This window comes from Loxodonta africana, chromosome 7 (assembly GCF_030014295.1).
Source record: "Loxodonta africana isolate mLoxAfr1 chromosome 7, mLoxAfr1.hap2, whole genome shotgun sequence".
In the NCBI taxonomy this organism is placed as follows: Eukaryota; Metazoa; Chordata; class Mammalia; order Proboscidea; family Elephantidae; genus Loxodonta; species Loxodonta africana.
The window spans coordinates 74,391,793-74,416,462 of record NC_087348.1 but is presented as its reverse complement, the minus strand read 5'-3'; the positions used below and the strand labels follow the sequence as shown (position 1 = coordinate 74,416,462).

Below are 24,670 nucleotides of genomic sequence, written 5' to 3'. Positions count from 1 at the left end.
AAAATGTATAGAAGGCAGCTAACACAGTGATTACAGAGAAATCTATAGCTTTAAAAATCTATATTAGAAAAGAAAAAAGATGTTGTCCTAGGCTGGGTTCTCTAGAGAAACAAAACCATTGAAGCATATACATATAGATATAGATATATATGTATATATAGATATATATGTATATATAGATATATATGTATATCTATATCTATACCTATATAAAGAGATTTATCTCAAGGAAATGGCTCATGAGGTTGTGGAGGCTGGAAAGTTCCGAATCCATGGGTCAGGTGTCAGGCTGGAGGCTTCTCCTGACTCAGGTAGTTGCAGGGGCTGATGAACCCAAATTGGCAGATCAGATGATAGGCTGTTGGTCCACGGGGCTGTGGAGGCTGGTGAGTCAGGTGAAATGGTAGGCTGTTGGCTCACAGGACTGCAGAAGCTGGCAAGCCCCAAGATTGACAGCTCAGGCGACAGGTTGCTAGCTCAAGTTCCAAGAACCAGATGTAGGATCCAGAGCAAAAGAAAGCTTTCCAGAGCATCCATACATATTGGATGCTGGTCATACCCTCAAGGAAACTCCCCTTACATTAGATATTTGAGTAAGGCAGTGACTGGAGTAAGGGTGTGACTTATGTAAGATAGTGACTCGAGATACACTCCACACTAATCCTGCTTCATTAATACATAGGGTTTTAGGATTTAGAACAAATAAAATGGAGGACAATTACACAATACTGAGAATCATGACCTAGCTCAGTTGACATTTTAACATTAACCATCACAGATGTCAAATCAATAAGCTAAGCTTCCACCTTAAGGAACTAGAAAACCCAAAGCAAGCATAAGGAAGGAAATTATAACGATTAAGCAGAAATCAATAAAACAGAAAAAAATGGAAAAATCAATGAAACCAAAAGTTGGTTCTTTGAAAGGATTTTAAAAATCAACAAACCTTTAACTAAACTGAGAAAAAAAAGAGACAGAAATTACATAGATTACCAAAATCAGACCTTTCAGAAATTAAAAGAATTATAAGGGAATACTGTGGATAACTTTATGTCAACAATTTAGACAATTCCAATGAAATGGACAAATTCTTACGCTCAAATTATTGACAGTGACTCAAGACAAAATAGAAAATCTGAATATAACAAGTAAAGAAATTGAATTAGTAATAAAAATCTTCCCACGAAGACAAACTCAGGCCCAGATAGTTTTCAGCAAACATTTAAAGAAGACTATCGATTCTACACAAACTGTTTCAGAAAATACAGGAGGGGGGAACACTTCCAAAATCATTCTATAAGGCCAGTATTTCCCTAACACCAAAAACAGAGACCACAAAGAAGAAAACTACAGATCAACATTCCCTAGGAATATAGACAAAAAAATCCTCCAAAAATATTAGCAAACCAAATCCAGCAAAAGGATTACACATCATGTCCAAGTAGAATCTAATCCCATGAATGAAAAATTGGCTTCACATCCAAAACTCAATTAATGTGACCTACCATGTGTCATGGATTGAATCGTGTCCCCCAAAAATATCTGTCAACTTGGTTAGGTCATGATTCCCAGTATTGTACGATTGTCTACCATTTTATCATCTAATGTGATTTCCTTATGTGTTGTAAATCCTATCACTATGATGTAATAAGATGGATTAGCAGCAGTTATATTGATGAAATCTACAATATTAGATAGTGTCTTAAGCCAATCTCTTTTGAGATATAAAAGAGAGAACAGAGCAGAGAGACATGGGGACCTCATACCACCAAGAAAGAAGAGCAGGAGCGTGCGTCTTCTGGACCTGGGGTCCCTGCGCTGAGAAGCTCCTCAACTGGGAGAAGACTGATGACAAGGACCTTCCTCCAGAGCTGAGAAGAGAAAGCCTTCCCCTGGAGCCGATGCCCTGAATTTGGGCTTGCAGCCAACTAGACTGAAAGAATAAATTTCTCTTTGTTGAAGCTATTCACGTGTGGCATTTCTGTTATAGCACACTAGATGACTAAGACATCATGTTAATAGAATAAAGGACAAAAACACATGATCATCTCAAAAGGTGCAGAAAAAAACATTTGACAAAACCCAACACCAGTCATAATAAAAATGCTCAACAAAATAGGTATGGAAGGGAACTTCTTCAACCTGATAAAAGGTGTCTGTAAAAAAACTACCACTAACATCATATTTAAAGGTAAAAGGCTAAATGTTTTCACCCCAGTATCAGGAACAAGGCAAGGATCTTCACCCTTGCCACTTCCATTCAACACTGTCTGGAGGTTTTAGTCAGTGTAATCAGGTAAGAAAAATGAATCCAAATTGGAAAGGAAAAAGTTAGTCTGTCTTTACGTACACACAACCTGATCCTGTATATAGAAATCCTTAAAGAATCCATACAAAAACACATACACAGGAGACAAAAAAAAAAAAAAAAAAACTACCAGAACTAATAAATGAGTTCAGCAAGGTCACAGAATACAAGATCAATATGCAAAAGTCAACTGCATTTTTATATACTAGTAATAAGTAGGAATCCTGGTGGTACAGTGATTAAGTGATATGACTGCTAACCAAAACGCTGGCAGTTCAAACCCACCAGCTGCTCCTTGGAAACCTTATAGGGCAGTTCTACTCTGACCTGTAGGGTCGCTATAGGTCAGAATCGACTCGACAGCAATGGGTTAGTTTTGTCAAAAGAAGTGGAAGGCGTACACTGAAAACTGTACAACATTGTCTAGAGAAATGAAAGAAAATAGAAATAAAAGACACATTTCACATTCATGGACTTAAAAACTCAATATTGTTAAGACTGTAATTCTTAAATTAATCTATACATCCAATGCAATCTCTATCAAAACCCCAACAGTCATCTTGCATAAACTGACAAACTAGTCCTAAAATTTTACGGAAATGAAAAGAACCCAGAATACAAAAAAAAATTTGAAAAAGAAGAACAAAGTTGGTGAGCTTACACATCCCAATTTCAAAAAATACTGTAAAGCTATAATAATCAAGACAACGTGGTACTGACATGAGACTAGACATATAAATCAATGGAACAGAACTAGAACTGAAAGTCCAGAAATTAACCCTTACATTTATAGTCAATTGAGTTTTGACAAAGGTACCAAGGCAATTTAATGAGAAAAGGATAGTCTTTTCAACAAATGGTGTTCAGACAACTGGATACCCCCAAGCAAAGAGATTAATTTAGACCATTACCTAACACCACATGCACAAATTAATGAAAAATGAGGTATACCTAAGTGTAAAAACTCAAATATGAAACTTCTAGATGAAAACATAGGAGAAAATCTTCATGACCCTGGGTTAGGCCAAGATTTCTTGGGTACGAGCCAAAAGCACAAATCATAAAAGAAAAAAACTAATAAATGAACTTCATCAAAATTTAAAACTTTTGTGCTTTAAAAGGCACCATTAAGAAAATTAAAGACATGCCACAGATAGGGAGAAAATATTTGTAAATCATACTTCTGAGAACTTTTACCCAGAATAAGAACTATTATAACTCAATAACAAAAGCAAACACGTCAATTTAAAAATGTACAAAAGATTTAAATAAATATTTCACCAAAGAAGAAATAGGAATGGCTAATAACTACATGAAAAGGTGCTCAGCCTTATTAGTCATTAGAGAAATACACATCAGAAGCACAATGAGATACCACTTTACACCCACCAGAATGAGTATGATCAAAAAAACAACCAATAACAAGTGTTACATCATTTGTGGGATGTAAAACAGTACATCCACTTTAAAATACAGTTTAGCAATTTCTTAAAATGTTAAACATAAATTTACAATTAAAAATAAAAAACCAAGCCTACTACGGTCAAGTCGATTCCTACTCATAGCAACCCTATATGGCAGAGTAGAACTGCCCCACAGAGTTTCCAAGGAGCACCCAGTGGATTCAAACTGCTGACCTTTTGGTTAGCAGATGAAACTCTTAACCACTATGCCACTAGGGTTTCCATATTTACTATACCCATAAAAAACCCACTGCCATTGAGTCGATACCAACTCATAGCGACCCTATAGGACAGAGTAGAACAGTCCCATAGCAAGGAGCACTTGGTGTATTTGAACTGCCAAACTTTTGGTTAGTAGCCATAGCACTTAACCACTATGCCACCAGGGTTTCCATATTTACAATAAGACCCAGCAATTCCATCCTTAAGTATCTACCCAAAAGACTAGGAAGAAAGGCCTGGCAATATACTTCCAAAAATCAGCCAATGAAAACCCTAAGGATCACAATGGTCTGATCTGCAACTAATCCTGGGGATGGCACAGGACTGGACAGCATTTCAATCTGTTGTATGTGCGGTCACCACAATATGAGGGCCAACACATTGGCACCTAACAACAACCACCCAAGAAAAATGAAAATACGTGTTCACACAAAATGTTATATGTAAACGTTCATAGCATTACTCATAGTAGCCCCAAGCTGAAAATACTCTAAATGGCTGTCTTAGTTATCTAGTGCTACTATAATAGAAATACCACAAGTAGATGGCTTTAACAAACAGAAATTTATTCTCTCACAGTTTAGGAGGTCAGAAGTCCAAATTCAGGGCGCCAGCTCCACACAAAGCCCTTCTCTAGGCTCTGGATGAAGGTCCTTGTCTCCTTTCAACATCTGCAGGCCTGGTGTCCCTTGGAGAATCCATATGTTTTGGCATCAATTTCCCCTGGGCCTAAGAGGTTCTCAGCACAGGGACCCTGGGTGCAAAGGATGCACTCTGCTCCTGGCTCTTCTTTCTTGGTTGTAGTGAGGTCCCTCTCTCTCTGCTCATTTCTGCTTTTATCTTTTAAAGGGCAGTGACTCAAACTACATGCCATCCTAATCCTGCCTCATTAACATAACAACAGCTCACTCCCAAATGGAACCATAACCAGAGGCTCAGAAGCTGGTATTTATAACACATCACAAAATAGAGGATAATCAGATCATAAAGCGGGGGACAACCACACAATACTGGGAATCATGGTCTGGCCAAGTTGACACATATTTTGGGGGGACACAATTTAATCCATGACAGCTGTCTTCCAGTGAACGGATAAACAAAATGTGGTATATCCATAAAATAGAATATTATTCCTCAACCAAAAAGGAATGAAGAACCAATACGTGTTACAACATGGATGAACCTCAAAAACATCATGCTAAGTGAAAGAGGAGGCCTGTTGGTGCAGTGGTTAAGAAGCTGGCGCTAACCAAAAGTCAGCAGTTTGAACCCACCAGCCACTCCTTGGAAACCACATGGGGCAGTTCTACTCTGTCCTACAGGGTCACTGTGAGTCGGAATCAACTCAATGGCAACAGTTTTTTTTTTTTTTTAAGTGAAAGAAGCTAGAATCAAAAGATAACATATTGTATGATTCTACTCATATAAACCCCTATGTGTCTGTCGGTTTGTCATACTGTGGGGGCTTGTGTGTTGCTGTGATGCTGGAAGCTATGCCACCAGTATTCAGATACCAGCAGGGTCACCCATGGAGGACAGGTTTCAGCTGAGCTTCCAGACTAAGATAGACTAGGAAGAAGGACCCGGCAGTCTACTTCTGAAAAGCATTAGCCAGTGAAAACCTTATGAATAGCAGCAGAACACTGTCTGATATAGTGCTGGAAGATGAGCCCCCCAGGTTGGAAGGCACTCAAAAGATGACTGGGGAAGAGCTGCCTCCTCAAAGTAGAGTCGACCTTAATGATGTGGATGAAGTAAAGCTTTTGGGACCTTCATTTGCTGATGTGGTATGACTCAAAATGAGAAGAAACAGCTATAAACATCCATTAATAATCAGAACCTGGAATGTACGAAGTATGAATCTAGGAAAATTAGAAATCGTCAAAAATGAAATGGAAGGCATAAACATCGATATCCTAGGCATTAGTGAACTGAAATGGACTGGTACTGGCCATTTTGAATCGGACAATCATATAGTCTACTATGCTGGGAATGACAACTCAAAGAGGAATGGTGTTGCATTCATGGTCAAAAAGAACATTTCAAGATCTATCCTGAAGTACAATGCTGTCAGTGATAGGATAATATCCATACGCCTACAAGGAAGACCAGTTAATATGACTATTATTCAAACAAACGCACCAACCACTAGGGCTAAAGATGAAGAAACAGAAGATTTTTATCAGCTGCTGCAGTCTGAAATTGATCAAACATTCAATCAAGATGCATTGATAATTACTGGCAATTGGAATGCGAAGTTGGAAACAAAGAAGAAGGATCAGTAGTTGGAAAATATGGCCTTGGTGACAGAAACAATGCCAGAGATCAAATGATAGAATTTTGCAAGACCAATGTTTTCTTCATTGCAAATACCTTCTTTCACCAACATAAACGGCGACTATACACATGGACCTCGCCAGATGGAACACACAGAATCAAACTGACTACATCTGTGAAAAGAGACTATGGAAAAGCTCAATATCATCAGTCAGAACAATGCCAGGGGCCAACTGTGGAACAGACCATCAATTGCTCATAAGCAAGTTCAAGCTGAAACTGAAGAAAATCAGAGCAAGTCCACGAGAACCAAAATATGACCTTGAGTATGTCTTGCCTGAATTTGGGGACCATGTGAAGAATAGATTTGACGCACTGAACAGTGGTGATCAAAGACCGGACGAGTTGAGGAATGACATCAAGGACATCATACATGAAGAAAGCAAGAGGTCATTGAAAGACAGGAAAGAAAGAAAAGACCAAGACGGATGTCGGAGGAGACTCTGAAACTTGCTCTTGATCGTCGAGCAGCTAAAGCAAAAGGAAGAATTGATGAAGTAAAAGAACTGAACAGAAAATTTCAAAGGACCTCTTGAGAAGACAAAGTAAAGTATTACAATGACATGTCCAAAGAGCTGGAGATGGAAAACCAAAAGGGAAGAATACTCTCGGTGCTTCTCAAGCTGAAAGAACTGAAGAAAAAATTCAAGCCTAGAGTTGCAATAGTGAAGGATTCTATGGGGAAAATATTAAATGACACAGGAAGCATCAAAAGAAGATGGAAGGAATACATAGTCATTATACCAAAAAGAATTAGTCGATGTTCAACCATTTCAAGAGGTAGCATATGAGCAGGAACCGATGGTACTGAAGGAAGAAGTCCAAACTGCTCTGAAGGCACTGGCGAAAAACAAGGCTCCAGGAATTGATGGAATATCAATTGAGATGTTTCAACAAACAGATGCAGCGCTGGAGGTGCTCACTTGTCTATGCCAAGAAATATGGAAGACAGCTTCCTGGTCAACTGACTGGAAGAGATCCATATTTATGCCTATTCCCAAGAAAGGTGATCCAACCGAGTCTAGAAATTATAGAGCAATATCATTAATATCACACACAAACAAAATTTTCTGAAGATCGTTCCAAAACGGCTGCAGCAGTATATTGACAGGGAACTGCCAGAAATTCAGGCCAGTTTCAGAAGAGGACGTGGAACCAGGGATATCATTGCTGATGTCAGATGGATCCTGGCTGAAAGCAGAGAATACCAGAAGGATGTTTACCTGTGTTTCATTGACTATGCAAAGGCATTCAACTGTGTGAATCATAACAAACTATGGATAACACTGTGAAGAATGGGAATTCCAGAACACTTAATTGTGCTCATGAGGAACCTTTACATAGATCAAGAGGCAGTTGTTCAGACAGACAAGGGGATACTGATTGGTTTAAAGTCAGGAAAGGTGTGCGTCAGAGTTGTATTCTTTCACCATACCTATTCAATCTGTATGCTGAACGAAGAATCCGAGAAGCTGGACTATATGAAGAACAATGGTGCATCAGCATTGGAGGAAGACTCATTAACAACCTGCGTTATGCAGGTGATACAACCTTGCTTGCTGAAAGTGAGGAGGACTTGGAGCACTTACTAATGAAGATCAAAGACCACAGAATTCAGTATAGATTATACCTCAACATAAAGAAAACAAAAATCCTCACAACTGGACCAATGAGCAACATTATGATAAACAGAGAAAAGATTGAAGTTGTCAAGGATTTCATTTTACTTGGATCCACAATCAACAGCCATGGAAGCAGCTGTCAAGAAATCAAAAGATGCATTGCATTGGGTAAATCTACTGCAAATGACCTCTTCAAAGTGTTGAAGAGCAGAGGTGTCACCTTGAAGACTAAGGTGCTCCTGACCCAAGCCATGGTATTTTCAATCGCATCATATGCATGTGAAAGCTGGACAATGAATAAGGAAGACCAAAGAATTGATGCCTTTGAACTGTGGTTGTGAAGAATATTGAATATACCATGGACTGCCAGAAGAACGAATAAATCTGTCTTGGAAGAAGTACAACCAGAATGCTCCTTAGAAGCAAGGATGGAGAGACTGCGTCTTACATACTTTGGACATGTTGTCAGGAGGGATCAGTCCCTGGAGAAGGACATCATGCTTGGCAAAGTACAGTGTCAGCTGAAAAGAGGAAGACCCTCAACAAGGTGCATTGACACTGTGGCTGCAACAATGGGCTCGAGCATAAAAACAATTGTAAGGATGGCGCAGGACTGGGCAGTGTTTCATTATGTTGTGCACATGGTCGCTATGAGTCAGAACCAACTCGACGGCACCTAACAACTGCAACATCTCATATAAATTGTCCCGAAAAGTCAAATTTATAGAGATAAAAAGCAAAATAGTGATTGCTTGAGGCTAGGGGTGGGAGCCAAGATTGACTGCAAATGGTAGCCACTAGGGATCTTTTCTCCACTACCTGTCTGTCAGTTTGTCGCACTGTAGTGGCTTGCATGTTGCTATGATGCTGGAGCTATGCCACCAGTACTTCAAATACCAGCAGGATAACCCATGGTCGGCAAGTTTCAGAACAGCTTCCAGACTAAGAAAGGCCGGAAACAGGAGGATTATCCAATAGGCAAGGTAAGCACGGTGCTTACCTTGCTTACCCGATTATCTGTAGTGAACAACTTCACATTTTTTCACCACATCAAAGATTCTGCTTTTAGGTATGGCTGGCATCTGTCTCTCTCCCAGTCCCATGGCACCTTCCTACGGAATCAAAGCTTCTTTTCAAATTTACAATCCCTGACTAGATAGAAAGATCTGGCAATCTATTTCTGAAAATTAGCCAATGAAAATCTTATGAACCACAACAGAACACTGGCCTACTCATTTGCTTTGCACATGTCATCAGGAGGGATCAGTCACTAGAGGAAGACATCACGTTAGGTGAAATAGAAGGCCAAAGACGGTGTAGGAGACCCTTGGTAAGATAGACTGGCACAACAGCTGCAACGACGGACTCAAATATGCTGGTGACTGTGAGGATGACGCAGAACTGGGCAAAGTTCCATTCTGTTGTATATAAGGTCATCAAGAATCAGAGTCAACACGGCAGCAGCCAACAACAACAAGGAATCTTTTTTAGGTGACAGAAATGCTCTAAAACCAGACTTTGATGATGTTTGCACAACTCTCTAAATTTGATAAAAATTACTGAATACACTCAGGTCAGGTGAGTTTTATGATATTTAAGTTGTGACGTGCTATGGCTGCTAACCTAAAGGTCAGCAGTTCAAATCCGCCAGGCGCTCCTTGGAAACTCTAAGCAGCTTTAAAAAAAAAAAACTCTACATGAATTTTAACAGTTTATACTTTCCACAATTACTATTTCTTTAATTTCTGATGGTTTTATTAAAGATATTTCATTTCTACTCTGCAACCAATTTGAAATTTCCAGTCAATTTTTAACAGGTTGTGAAAACTAATTCTCAGAAGTTTGATTCATTTTTTTTAATCTATGTAATCAAGATGACAATTTTGATAATAAGTTTCTTTCATTCCCTAATAACCCAATGAGCTGATGTAATCAGACAAAATGAATGATCTAATGACTCAGACTGTAACGCTACTTTACAAAGCTATAATGATTCTAAAGCTCCTAAGTCTAATAAAGAAATAAAAATACCACCTGTCAAATAAAACGATTTCTACTTTCTCAGGTATGTACACTATAAATCATTGCCTAACTTTGGCAGGATACCCACTTTTGCATGCTAGGCTTTTAACTCTTTTTTGCTCTTTTCACATAGAGAAAAAGACTTGTTTTTTTCTTCTCAAATAGTCCCAAAGAAATACAGCACCAAGCTCTTCTCAGAGCTCAAGAATAAAGACCTCTCCAACTCATTGATTCCGACAAAACATGTAACCTAGACAAATAACTTTCATCTGTTTTCTGTAATGAATTTACCCTTGTGAAGAGAGAGGTCATGAAAGACACATACCAACAAGTTTACTTCTCCACAGATGTCCAGGCACATTCTTGACTAGTTGCCCCTCCTCCATTTGCTGTTCCATTTCCAAGTCTCATTAGTGGTTTTCAGAAGTAAATGGCTTGGGCTGTGTTTGATCCACAATCCTGATGGTAGGTTGTGTTCCATTGTTATTACTATTCAGTCTTAAAAAAAAAAAAAAGATTCTTTCAATCTGTGGTTTGCACGGCAAGCCTTGAAATTATAAAACCAAGCACCAAACCTGTTGCTGTTCAGTAGATTTCCGACTCACAAGGACCCTAAAGGACAGAGTAGAACTGCTAAAATTTAATATAGTGTCAGTCTTCAGGTTTCAGTTTTATTCCAAGCATTTTCTTTCGCATATACTTCTAAATGTTGTATTCTGGGGAAATGTAGTCACAATTGAATATTTATTACATTTATTAAAGTGCATGTAGGTAGATTTTAAAAAGCTAACTTAATTATCTGGCTTAGCAGGTATCTACTTAAATTGAAAAGTTAAATCTGAGTCACTTTAACAAATGTCTACTGAATACCCACTATTTAATAAACCCTGTATATGCAGAATCAAACAAATAACAATTTCTGCCTTCAAGGAGTTCAGAGCTATTGGGAGAGGATGAACCATAACTAAATATGTCACACTTATAAATTAAGTCACAATACTTCTTAAAGATTCTGTTGAAAGAGAAGTGGTCACTGAGAATAGCTGGAGAAACTTTCAAGCAAAAAGAAAGTAATACTTCAACTGGAATAGATTGGGGGCAGGGGGTGGGGCAGTAGAACCCTGGGGAAGAAAATAGTGATGTGCCTGAAGCACAAAGTACATGAAGATATTTTAGGAAACCAGGCTACAGTATGAGTATGATAATATTACTAGCTAATATTTATTAAGCACTTACTATGTGCCAAGTACTACTCAAAGCACTTATATGTACTTATTTAATCCTCACAACACTCCTATGAGGAATGTACCATGATATTCCCATTTTGTAGATGACAAAATTAAGGTACAGTATAGAAAAGTTAAGTAACCAGCTCATGGTTCCACAGACAAAACTAAAAGTTATGGAGCCAGGATCTTGAAATCCATAAATAATAAGACAAAATTCTGTTTCACTTCCAACCACACTCATTATAAAAGCTGTTAACAGGTATTTTAACCACCCCTAGGTTTTTTTACTCTAATAAGGGAGCCCTGGCAGAACAGTGGTTAAGATCCTGGCTGCTAATCAAAAGTCTGGGAGTTCGAATCCACCAGCTGCTCCTTGGAAACCCTATGGGGGCAATTCTACTCTGTCTTGTAGGGTTGCTATGGGACGAAATCAATTCAACGGCAATGGGTTTGGTTTTTGGTCTCATAGGGTCGCTATAGGTCAGAATGGACTTGACAGCAGTAGGTTTGGTTTCTTGTTTCATTAATTCCTAGGCTATCCTTCAAATGCTCCCTTCTCTGTCTGCAAAGCCTTTCTTGATCCTCTTAGCTAAAAATAATCTCTTTCTCCTCCGAACTTCATAGTATTTTATCTGTATCAATTTTATGGCCTGTCACAATATTTTGTTCCTGGCATTGTGGATTTTGTGTCATCTCTTCTTTTTGAGTCTTCTTTAGTCTGATCCACTTTCTATTCTCCACAACTCCTAGGTCAGGGATGGCATATAATAATGCTAACTAAATCTACAGAGCATTTATTTTTCACAAGGCACTGTGTTAAGCATTTTACATGAATTTTCTCACAAAATCCTTATGACAACCCAATTCATTCCTTCAACAGCTATTTTTACCTCCTACTGTGACAGATAAAATGCTGGATGCATCTTAAACTTCGTAAACAAGATGAATATGTTCCCTGCCTTCGAGGAGCTTACAGCATAGGAAAGTTGGTACTGCTGGTATCTCTGGGTTAAGGAGATGAGAATAAGTGAGGTTCAAAGAAATTAAGTAATCTGTGCGCCCAAAATCCCATAGCAAAAAAGTGCCAGAGTCAGGATTCAAACCCAGGTCTTTGGATTTGAAATTCCAGACTCTATGCACTTAACCACTACGTTCTAAAGAAAGTTCTTGATAAAACAGTTATTTTTTTTTTTTACGGAAGAAAGGTTTAGAACACTCATATAACGAAAAAATATCCCAAGGATAAAAGTTTCACTCGAGTGTTATTCTTTTTTATGAAAGGAAATGAGCGAAAGTACAAATACAGGTGGAGGTTGTAGTAATATCCTAATACTCACTTAGTAGTTCAGAACTGCTAATCCAAGGATCTGCTGAGAAGACTAGCTGAGGGTCGAGGATTTCCTTGAGCCTGTTCTGCGTCCCTTAAAGTGGCTCCCACTGAGGAGTGTCTCTTAACCTGGTCCCTCCCGAGCACCAATGTCTTGCACGCAGGATGGTGTAGTTGAGTCACCAATTAGCAGTGAGATCTTGGGCTATATCTCCTATTACATAACCAAGTGGAGAGGAGTGCAAGGTAACTATGCACACAGTTCCTTACTAGCACATGGTACAAATAATCTTGAAAGGTGGATTCGAATCCTCAAGAGCCCTCCAAAAATGTGTGAATCCCTGCTTCTCACTGGAGTGGTGAGGAAACCGCCACGAGGCGACTACGAGACATCCTACAACCCCTCAGACGCTCCTCGGCCCCTACGGGCCAGAAACACCCCTTCCAGCCGGGGGCCGCGCGTCCCAGCGCCGACCGTCTCCTGTCACACTGCTGGTCAGGGTTCCCCTCTCCAAACGTCACTGTGCTTCCGCGCTGTTTAGCCCATCCTAACCGTACCCTTAAACAAAGCGGTTTTAGAGTGGCGATACCCAACAGTATAGACCAGGCAGAAGGAGTCGCCTGGAGTCACTTGTCCTATTTCCCCCAATTTTTTTGCCCAACAGCAGACCACCTGATTTTACACACCAGGTTCATCAAGTAAAGTAGCGGAGAAGACACCTAAGATTAGGTCCCGGGCCAAGGGGCTCCCATAGCTTGCACACTAAGCAGGCCCTGGCAGCCAGCTCGACTCCGACGCCCGCGCCGCGCCGTCCCCGCACGCCGCCAGGCCCTGCCCCGCCCCCTGCACTGGACAGTTAGCCGGACGACCGGCTCGCACCGGCCGCCGCCCGGATGCAGGAGGCGTGGTGGGCGCTGCCCGCCTCGCCCCGCCCCGCCCCCGTCCGTCGCCTGCTGCGCCTGCGCCAAAAGCTCCAAAGTCAGCCCCCGTCTCCGTGACAGCGCTGAGCGCATGCGCCGGCATAGGAGGGCCGGGTGAGAGGCTCCCCCCAGAGGGGAAGGGGAGATGGAAATGGATGGGGTGGGCGCGCACAGTCTAGTCCTAGGCCTAGCGCCAACTGGAGTGCGCGTTAGGGGCGGAGAGGGGAGCGGTCGTCGCCGGGGCGCGGGGGGGGCGGGGGCCTAAGGCAGAACCCCGAGCCGGAGCAGGGCCGTGGCAGCGCCACTGACCACACGTGTGTGTGTATGTGCCCGCCCAGGGAGACATGGACAGCTGTCTGGCGGCCGCGGCGCTGAACGGGGTGGACCGACGTAGTCTGCAGCGTTCGGCTAGGCTGGGCCAAGAAGTGCTGGAGCGGGCCAAGAGGAGAGCGGTGAACTGGCGTTCCCTGGAACTCCCCAAAGGCAGCATGGGGGTTCTTGCCCCAGAGGGGCCCGACCGAGAAAGACGGCTGGCAGCCGGCCCCCAGCGCTTTCTCCCTGGAAAGGTGAGGGTCCCAGTGCGGGGCACCAACCCATTCATTCGCTTAGCAGAGGAGGAATCCTGTCCTTGGCCGAGGCTGGAAGGTATCAGGCCTTGGATCCCCAGACACAGTGAATGCAAACAACCTTGATAACTCTACGTTTCACAGATTCTTATTGGGTACTTGTAGGATACCAGTCGCGCTTGAGACTGGTTGGTTACTTTTTTTTTTTTTTTAATTCTTACGTATTACCATTTGGTATCAGAGGAAAGCTAGCAAACATACCTTTTAGATCTTGGATACAATGCATATCTATGTATTCCTTTTATCGGTGAAACTCCTTCTCAGTAATACCCTACTTATGACTTCAACTTGTGGGCCAAACGAAACCCGTTGTCGGGTCTGTTCCGACTCACAGTGACACTATAGGACAGAGTAGAATTGCCTCATAGCATCTCCAAGGAGCGGCTGGTGGATTCGAACTGCCGACCTTTTGGTTAGCAGCCGTGCTGTTAACCGCTGTGCCACCAGGGCTTCTCAATTTGTAGAGGCCTGTCCAAAAGTAAAAGGAGGCCATTCCCAGAATGGCTTCGTTCCCCAGTAGGAAATCCCTGACCTCACTTGTGACTTGACATTTATTCAAACAGGGAGAAGAAGGATACCCAACCCTCAGTGCTTCCTTCAGAACAATGGCTGAATTCATGGACTATGCTTCAAGTCAGTGTGGGGTAAGTTGGTGTAAGCCTGCTGATGCTGCAGCTGAAGGATCACAGTGTGGATCTTTCTGGAATTTAGGGACAACCTGAAGACTGTTTATCCTGCCCTGAGCAACCATTGTGATCAGATAAAGACCTAAGCTAGATGATAAATCCAAGTTAGAATTCACTCAGCAAGTGTTTATTCAATGTCTAATTGTAGGTGTTGTTGAAGATATAGCAGTGAACAAACCATAAAAGGTCTCTGCCCTCATTAATGCTTATTTGTTGAATTCCAAAACAATCAAGACCAAATATAAGTAGTGTGTACATGTTTAATTTTGAACCCAAGTAAAGTTTTAAAAAACCTTGAGGATTACTCTAAACTGGAACTGAGTCTCTGTTTTCAGAATGTATTGAAACAAGCAAAAACAGAAACAGAAACAAAATCGCCACATTAGACCTCAACCTCCAACATCTAATGTTCCTGGTAAAAGTAATTTTTAAGTATATCACTTTGAGTCAATATCAGTTGTTGGTGACAGAAGTGGGTGTTATACGAAGCAGGTGCAGCATCCTGGGGGGAGGGGGCAGAGGGGTGTCATGTGGCTTAATGGAAGGACCAGCTTCCCAGGAGTCAGACCCATGTTCTATCATTTAACTATCTAGAATGCCTTAGACCTCTTTGTCTCTCTTGGCCTTACCTTCCCCATCTATAAAATGAAGATTCTTCTGAAGTCCTTTTCAGCCTTAACAGTTTGTTTCTTGATTTCTACTGAGAGATAAACACCAGAAAATTGTCTTAAACTGAGCATAAAGGATATAGGTGAGATTTATGGTACCATTCACTGAAATGAGTGAACAAAGGTTTTAGAGTCCCTCTTCCTCTCAGAGTTTTTCAAGACATAGGTCGCCTTTAAGTACTTTGGAGGAATGTTGAAGGTAGGCCAGCCAGATACAAGGAAATTACCTGCATCACAGGTACTCCCTATCTTCTGTGAATTACAACTGACTCTGGTTTCTTCTAGCTTAGACATTTTCTGAGTCTTACATGGTGGTAAGGATTCCGGTAGATAGGGGAGAAATAAGAGATTACCTTGTTTTATATGTTAAGATCTCAAAAAAATCTCTGATCTTTCTACATCTTTTATGCAATCCCTGTGACTCTGCCAGAAACCAAAAGAGACCTACGTACATAGAAAAACATACCTTGCTCATGGATAAAAATAGGAAGATTTAATATTGTAAAAATGTTTGTTCTGCCAAAAGCAATGTATAGATATAATGCAATTCCAATCCAAATTCCAACAACATTTTTTAATGAGATGGAGAAACAAATCACCAACTTCACATGGAAGGGAAAGAGGCCCCAGATAAGTAAAGCATTAGTGAAAAGGAAGAACAAAGTGGGAGGCCTCGCTCTACCTGATTTTAGAACCTATTATACAGTAGTCAAAACAGCCTGGCACTGGTACAAAAACACATACATAGACCAATGGAACAGAATTGAGAATCCAGACATAAATCCATCCACATATGAGCAGTTGGTATTTGACAAAGGCCCGAAGTCAGTTAAATGGTAAAAAGAAAGTCTGTTTAACAAGTGGTGCTGGCGTAACTGGATATCCATCTCCAAAATAATGAAACAAGACCCATACCTCACACCATGCACAAAAACTAACTGAAAATGGATCAAAGACCTAAATATAAAATCTAAAACAATAAAGATCATGGAAGAAAAAATAGGGACAACATTAGGAGCCCTAATACATGGTATAAACAGTATACAAAACATTATCAACAATCCAGAAGAGAAACTGGATAACTGGTAACTCCTAAAAATCAAACAACTGTGCTCATCCAAAGACTTCATCAAAAGAGTAAAAAGACTACCTACAGACTGGGAAAAAGTTTTTAGCTATAACATTTCCGATCAGCGTCTGATCTCTAAAATCTGCATGATACTGCAGATTACTCAACTACAAAAAGACAAATAACCCAATTACAAAATGGACAAAGGATATGAACAGGCATTTCACTAGAGAAGGCATTCAGGTAGCTAACAGATACATGAGGAAATGCTCACGATCATTAGCCATTTAGAGAAATGCAGATGAAAACTACAACGAGATTCCATTTCACTCCAACAAGGCTGGCATTAAGCCAAAAACCACAAAATAATAAATGTTGGAGAGGTTGTGGAGAGACTAGAACACTTATACAATGCTGGTGGGAATGTAAAATGGTACAACCACTTTGGAAATTGATCTGGCGCGTCCTTAAAAACTAAAAACAGAACTACCATATGATTCAGCAATCCCACTCCTTGGAATATATCCTAGAGCAATAAGAGCCTTAACACGAACAGATATATGCACACCCATGTCCACTGCAGCACCGTTTACAATGGCAAAAAGATGGAAGCAACCAAGGTGCGCATCAACATATGAATGGATAAATAATGGTATATTCAGACAATGGAATACTACGTATCATTAAAGAACAATGATGAATCCGTGAAACATTTCATAACATGGAGGAACCTGGAAGGCATTATGCTGAGCGAAATTAGTCAGTTGCAAAAGGACAAATATTGTATAAGATCACTATTATAAGAACTTGAAAAATAGTTTAAACAGAGAAGAAAATATTCTTTGATGGTTATGAGAGTGGGGAGGGAGGGAGGGAGGGAGGGAGAGGGGTATTCACTATTTAGATAGTAGATAAGAACTATTTTAGGTGAAGGGAAAGACAACACAATACAGGGGAGGTCAGCACAACTGGACTAAACCAAAAGCAAAGAAGCTTCCTGAATAAACTGAATGCTTCGAAGGCCAGTGTAGCAGGGGCAAGGGTTTGGGGACCATGGTTTCAGGGGACATCTAAGTCTATTGGCATAATAAAACCTATTAAGAACACATTCTGCATCTCACTTTGGAGAGTGGCGTCAGGGGTCTTAAACGCTAGCAAGCATCCATGTAAGATGCATCAATTGGTCTCAACCCACCTGGAGCAAAAGAGAATGAAGAACACCAAAGACACAAGGTAATTATGAGCCCAAGAGACAGAAGGGGCCACATAAACCAGAGACTACATCAGCCTGAGACCAGAAGAACTAGATGGTGCCCGGCTACAACCAATGACTGCCCTGACAGGGAACACAACAGAGAACCCTTGAGGGAACAGAAGAGCCGTGGGATGCAGACCCCAAATTCTCATAAAAAGACCATACTTAATGGTATGACTGAGACTAGAAAGACCCCAGAGGTCATGGTCTCCCAGACCTTCTGTTAGCCCAAGACAGGAACCATTCCCAAAGCCAACTCTTTGGACAGGGATTGGACTGGACTATGGGATAGAAAATGATACTGGTGAACAGTGAGCTGCTTGGCTAAAATAGACACAGGAGACTATGTGGGCAGCTCCTGTCTGGAGAAGAGATGAGAGGAAAGAGGGGGTCAGAAGCTGGCCTAATGGACAGGACAATAGAGAATGGAAAGAAGGCATGTACTGTCTCATTAGAGGAAGAGTAACTAGGAGTATATAGCAAGGTATATATAAGTTTTGTCTGAGAGACTGACTTGGATTGTAAACTTTCACTTAAAGCACAGTAAAAATTTTAAAAATAATAATAATAAAAAAAAACCCTGGGACTCCCAGAACAGGATGCCAGCCAATGAGATATGCTTCAAAGAATATTTTTATGTTCTTATTTGTTCTGTTAAGTGATTTTAGAAAAATCTATACCTCCAAATCTTCTGTAAAGTGATTAACTTCAAAAAAAAAAAAAAAAACTTTGGTTCATGGCTCAATAAAAGAAATAATATTTTTATTTGGCTTGAGGTTTACCAAATTGGTGTTCACTTTGGTTTTCAGTTCATGCTTCAGTTCAAGTTCCACTATGGAATGGAGCCTCAGAGTCCCTTGGCTTTCTACAGGTTGAATTAGGAACACTCTTCTGGGTTCGCCTTTACAACTTTGAAGCAGCCTCTAGAATACATGATTAGATCCGTGTCCTGAAGTGCTTCCCCTAGCTTCTCATTTTTCTGGTCACGTGCCTTAGACACTGTCCCTACACTATATTCAAAACAAGTAAGCTTTCCTCATCATTAGTCATAATCAAGGACAAGTCCAAGGTTAACTTTGAGGGGGAGAAAGGAAGTGGATAAGAAAAATGTAACTGCTTTCTGATCCTTTGAATTATTTCCTTTAAACTGGAGACCTCTCTGTACTCCCTGCACAGGGAGCATGAGAAAGGCTGCATAGCTGTTGGGTTTAGGTTACGTTTACTGCTGTATTTCTAAAATTTCGACAAGTCTGTCTTCCCTTGTCCTTGTCTGAGACTTACACGATAAACATGGAACTATTCAGAATTTGTCATGACAAGCGATACAAGGGGATGTGTATTTGACTTGGGGGCAAAGATGTGAATATTTAACCTGGCAGAGAGCATGATCCTGCCCAGCTTTAGCGGGCCAGAGCTCTTGCCCTGCAGAGGCAGCAGATGGCAGCAAAGCAATGTCAAATTCAGTTTCCTTCTTTGTAGCCACTTTACATGGGCTAGGGTTTGTTGTATGACTTCAGATGCCTGTCAAGAGGGCAGGTAACTTACCTTTGCTTTCTTGCCTCCTTCTTTAATCACACTTTGCCCAAGTATCAGAGGGGTTTTTTTTTTTTTTTTTTTTTGAAAATTTGACCAGACTGCGTGGTTACCTAACATCTCTCACATTACTTCTCTAGAAATACTATTCTTCTGTGCCAGAGGAAGGAGGGGCGACCCATGTCTATCGTTACCACAGAGGGAAGTCGGAGGTGTCGTGGCGCTCAGACACGAGGAACGGTCAGGTGTGTGTTCTCAGCTGTCCTCCGCTGTGTCCTCAGCCTCCTATGATGTGAGACCCTGAAACTGTTGTCCTGAGATAATCTTTAAACTTAAACCAAAAATATCCCCTGGAATCTTCTTTAAACCAAATGATAAGCTAGTTTATTTAGTAAAGAATGTTTGCCTTGAACATTGTGCTCTTTTGAAGAACTATCTATATGGGATCAACCTGACAACAGCAACTCGAAAGGTCAGATAGGAAGTTTAGGGGTGGTGAGATCGTGTTAATGGGGGAAGAACAGTTCAGAAAAGGAGCGCGAGAATGGCTGCACAACTTGAAGAATGTAATCAGTGTCACTGGATGGTGCATGCAGAAGTGATGAGTTGGTGTATGTGTTGCTGTGTATACTTTCAATAGCAATTAAAAAAAAAAAGATCCGACACCCTGTATTAGGGAGCTCATGCTGGACTTTGTGTTTATTGGATATCTGTGTGACCCAGTGTTATAGTGCTCAACGGAAATGAAGCCTTAGAGAACTTACAGCAATGAACATGAAATGGGATTTTGTCCAAAACTGTAAGATTGATGCCACTGTAGGATCTTCAGTTGAACCCGTCATCCTGGGCCATGGGATTTTCGGCAGGCTTAAAGAGCTTTAATCATATTCTTTTATAGCTCAATATGGAGCCCTGGTGGTGCAGTGCTTAAGAGTTTGGCTGCTAACTAAAAGCTTAGCAGTTTGAATCCACCAGCCACTCCTTGGAAACCCTATAGGGTGGCTCTGTGCTGTCCTGTAGGGTCACTATGAGTCAGAATCGACTTGATGGGAATGGGTTTGGGTTTTTTGTATAACTAAAGATAAAAAAAAAAATAGGAAGGAGATCATTTTAATAATGTCATATTTTACTATAAGGTAGGTGAAAATTATCTTGTCTTTTGTTATTGTGTGCCTTGGAGTCAACTCCAACTCACAGCGACCCTATAGGACAGAGTAGAACTGCTCCATAGGGTTTCCAAGGCTGTAATCTTTATGGAAGCCAATGGCCACATCTTTCCCCCGCAGGGCTGCTGGTGGGTTCAAACCGCTGACCTTTTGGTTTGTAGATAAGCACTTAACCACTGCGCCCCAGGGCTCCTAGTATATCTTCGAAAACTTATATAAAGGAAGTGCAAGGAGGAGGTCTTGGTTTTAACATAATACTTTTCCTAAAGATAATAAAAATGACAGGCCTCTCACTATAAATTTTTTTTTTTTTTTTTTTTTACTGCATGTCATTTTGCAGAAAGCCAAAGAGTCTACTCATAGAGCTGATTGAACAGGAATGGTTTTTTGTTTTTGAGGAGATTTTTGTTTTAAACTCTCTCAATTGTACTCAAAGATTGCAAACTTAAGTCCAGAGTCTAATTCACAAGTGGAATTCTTGACTTCCCTGGCTATTGGGCATTAGGATGGAGGGATTTAGGAAAAGGATGGACGAGTGAGTACAGGCATATAACCGAGGGCTGAATTCATGCTGGAAGTATCAGTGCTTTAAGGTCATCTGTCTCTCTCAGTAAACAGCAGAGATAGGATTCAAACCAGATCTGACTGCAAAGACCAAAAGTAATCATGGTAAATGTTATTAAAAGAGCCTTGATAACTTAGAAAAAGCTGAACGAACAATTGTTAGTTCCTAATAATGTAGGAGGAGCCCTGGTGGCACAGTGGTTAAGCATTTGGCTGCTAACCAAAAGCTCAGCAGTTTGAATTCACCAGCTGCTCCATGGGAGAAAGATGTGGCCATCAGCTTCCGTAAAGATTACAGTCTCAGAAACCCTATGGAGCAGTTCCGCTCTGTCTTGGAAGAGTCACTATGAGTCAGAATTGACTCAAGGGCACAAAACAATAATAATGCAGGAGAAAATTTCTCTTTACAATCCAGGAGTCAAAGCTTGGGCATTAGTCAGTGTTTGTACTTGTCTCCTCAGAGACAAGACACATCCCTTGGTCTTGAAGGCATCTGTCAAGCATCACAGTGTGGTCTAGAGGCATCCCAACCCGTGAGTACAGAACTTCTAATGTACTGGGCTTCACCACTATTGCAATTCCATTAGCCAGTTGGCCTGACTTATCATAGGGCCTTCTATACTGAGTCTGTAGTATTTTTAAGTTGGGATGTTCTTACACTTGGGAAAGGGTGCATAGCACTTTGGGTCAGTGTGAAATTATGTTTTCTTGGTAGCCTTCCTTCACCTGAAGCTTCCAACATACTGTTTGTACCTGAATTCATAGTGTGGTTGTAAAGAATGTGAAGTATTCCCATCTCAGTTACTACAGCTCAGCTGGGCGAGCACTGGGTCCAGCTGGAATTCCGCCATCTGTTCACACAGCAGGAGAGGCCTGACCCTCCTGCTTACAAAGTGAATATCATTGCTGAAATTCTGAAACATACACATTTGGTTAGATCAGGTTCCAAAACATTTGAAGGGATTTGCTCCCATTTTCCACAGATGTTTCTCTGTGAAAACAGATATTGATGGGGAGGTATTGCTTAAAAAAAAAAAAAAAAGGGTATTGAATTCCAGTTAAGGGTGATGAAAACATTTGGAAACGGATAGTGGTGATGGTTACACTACATGGTAAATGTAATGTCCCTGAATCGTACACATAAAAATGGTTGAAATGGCTAATTTTTTTTTTAGATATATATCACTTCAATAAAAATTTAAGAAAAAAAAAAGGAATGCAAAAAAAACACACTGATGAGTTCATTTTTAGGATAGAGCACTGATTAGTTCATGAATCAACGGAATCTTTTGGAACTTTGAAAGGCCAGAATTCTCAGGAAAGGAGCACGTTGCTGCAATAATTGGTTTTGTTTTTGTTTGTATATAAAAGTTTAGTTTGCTACTAGCCAGGATCCAGAATATACTAGAATAGTAGCAACTAAGAATATTCTGCTTTTAGTACAGTTGTTCAGTTTAGATGCCTCCGACACTTGCTGATCTTTGGTAATGCTGAGCTTCTAATGTTCCGCAATGTTAGAATCACAGATGCTGACTTGCACCTTTTATGAAAACAAATGAAGCATCCTTGGCTTTCTGCACTTCCTATACAGCCGTAGTTCCTGAAACCTGCCTTTGCTGATTGACACAGTTGACAACCAGTGACTAGTTGTGGCACTCTCATATACATTCCCATCAGCTACATGAGAATAGACCCTGCAGTTTTGTAGTAACTGGGCAACAAAGGATACAACCTAAAGAAACTTTGGGAAGAACTGGCTTCAAATTGATCTTCAAGGTGGGGGGGTGGGGAATTTCATAAAAGTATAAATATTCTCGTTTATTTCTCCTAGTTAGTAATGCAGTTGTATTCCCTTGGGTCTGGTGGTAGAAATGGCAACTTCTGCCTGTGGATCCTTCCCAGCACTAAGTAAGCATATAGTGGCATTCCAGCTGTCACTTTGGCGTTTAATTGTAGGCTCGTTTCTGGTTTGTGACTTTGTCTTTTCGCTATTTGAACTGGGACCTATCCGCTGCCAGCACACCTGCCATGACCCGCTTCTTAGCCATGTGTGAAGTCTATCCTTGGAGGATGGTTTGTGCTCACTGCAGCTCTCAACAGAAATTTTTCCATTATCTCCAGCTTCCAATGTTTTGCACGATAGGAGAACCAATCCTCCAAGGGAGGGCTTTTGCTAGCCAGCTAATTTGCTGCTTCAGTGACAGAATGGAATCGACACATAGTATTCTCAGCTTTAGGAGAAATGTTTCATCTTCCTGATAATGAATTTAGCAAAACACAGTTAAAAAGAATGATTCTCACTATTCCAAGGTGCCTTGCCATTGTTGCCATTTTGTGCTAACACTGTCCACTTTTGATTCCCCAAACAGCGGTCATTAGCCTTTCCCTCTGCCTAATTCTTACCTTTCTGCTTTAACTAGAGTGCTGTTCTTATAGTCCTTCATGTTCCTATAATACTTCAACATTTACAGAGTTTTAGCTTCCATATACATGCTTATTTGTGAGGTAGATATTGTCCGTTTTAGAAATAAGGAAACAAGCACGAGAGGCCAAGACTTACTTAGATGACAGTGCTGTTGTGTGGCCAAGCCCGACCTTGAAAACAGGAGCTCTATCTCTGTTAATGCTTCATTCCATTGCACCTCTGGTGCACAATGACGACATTGGTATATGTCTAAACTGCTAATATCTTTTCATTTCAGGCAGAGAACATCTCTAAGGACCTCTACATAGAAGTATACCCAGGGACCTATTCTGTCACCGTGGGTCTGAATGACTTAACCAAGAAGACTCAAGTGGTAGCAGTTGATTCAGGACAGAGTGTGGACTTGGTCTTCCCCATATGATGCTGACCATCACCTGGGCCTCACATCACCTCTTTTTAAGTAGCCAGGAGAATGAAGCCACTGTATGAGTCTCTTAATATTTACACATTAATTCTGCTTTTAGGGCTGACTATAGAGGTTCAGCCTTCCTGGGAACTGAAGTGCCTGTCTCAGTGCCTTTTTTAACCTAAGTGTGTGGAAGACTTCCACGCTTTTTTGCCTGAAAGTAATAATGTAATGATGCTGTCTGAGCAGTTTTTAGTGCTTGCTTTCCAAGCAAATGTTAATTATGATAATAAAGGGAGAGATTTGGAAATAAAGAGAATTCTATTTTATTAGTATTAAGAGGTGAAATAAAATGTAGCTCGATGTGTAACTGTAGGCTTTATGAAACAATAGCAGAGAGGCTGTGGACACATTTGCCCAAAGCATACAGACCACATCCTATAGCTTCTGTGGAGAAGACACCCCCCAGCAGATCTCACCAGGCCCGTGACAGGGAGCCCTGGGCAGGGCTGCGACAGTCCTGTGCCCCTGATGACAGAGGTGCCTTCCTGCCACTCATCTGCTGGGAAGTCTTAATGGGGTGAAGCTGCTGCTGCTTACTTGACTGTCACCTGTGGCCTGTACTCTGCCTCCCTCCATTGAAGATAAAAGCCTTGTCAGCCACTTTTTGTAACTCCTCCTCAAGTAGTTAGCACCACTATTCTTTAGCTTCCTAAAAGAGAGAAGAAATCCTAAGAGTTTTATGCCGTTTGTATTTTTAAGGATCAGAAGTCGCTGATTTTAAAGTCATTGATGTGTCATGACTTTTTTAAGCTACCACA

The 24,670-nt window shown here is 40.9% G+C and overlaps 2 protein-coding genes across 7 annotated transcripts in view; one reads left to right on the top strand and one right to left on the bottom strand.

Annotated features, from left to right (window-relative positions):
- DENND2B (DENN domain containing 2B) overlaps nt 1–13,342 on the bottom strand; it is a 219,348-nt gene extending 206,006 nt beyond the window's left edge. For all 4 annotated transcript variants that reach the window (XM_064288460.1, XM_064288463.1, XM_064288464.1 and 1 more), the window contains exons 1-2: nt 12,541–13,342; nt 10,300–10,472 (exon numbers count right to left, since the gene is read on the bottom strand). The gene's annotated coding sequence lies outside the window, so the exon portion shown is untranslated. The remainder of the gene's footprint in view (nt 1–10,299; nt 10,473–12,540) is intronic.
- Nucleotides 13,343–13,511: 169 nt separating this feature from the next.
- On the top strand, nt 13,512–24,178 carry AKIP1 (A-kinase interacting protein 1). Of its 3 annotated transcripts, XM_010592245.3 has the most exons (6): nt 13,512–13,565; nt 13,790–14,017; nt 14,641–14,721; nt 19,429–19,533; nt 21,480–21,551; nt 23,721–24,178. In XM_010592245.3, the coding sequence occupies exons 2-6, from the start codon at nt 13,796–13,798 to the stop codon at nt 23,862–23,864; spliced, it is 624 nt and encodes a 207-aa protein (XP_010590547.2). In that variant the 5' UTR covers nt 13,512–13,565; nt 13,790–13,795; the 3' UTR covers nt 23,865–24,178. The 3 variants fall into 3 exon arrangements, with proteins under 3 accessions (XP_010590547.2, XP_003412065.2, XP_003412063.2); XM_003412017.4 differs by lacking the exon at nt 21,480–21,551; XM_003412015.4 differs by lacking the exon at nt 13,512–13,565 and having other exon boundaries at nt 13,714–14,017.
- Nucleotides 24,179–24,670: the final 492 nt, after the last annotated feature.

Coding starts and splice junctions, on each gene's coding strand:
- AKIP1 (XM_010592245.3), top strand. CDS start 13,796: ATGGACAGCTGTCTGGCGGCCGCGGCGCTGAACGGGGTGGACCGACGT. Junction 19,534..21,479: donor CAGACACGAGGAACGGTCAG/GTGTGTGTTCTC, acceptor TTGTCTCCTCAG/AGACAAGACACATCCCTTGG. Junction 21,552..23,720: donor GTCTAGAGGCATCCCAACCC/GTGAGTACAGAA, acceptor TTTTCATTTCAG/GCAGAGAACATCTCTAAGGA.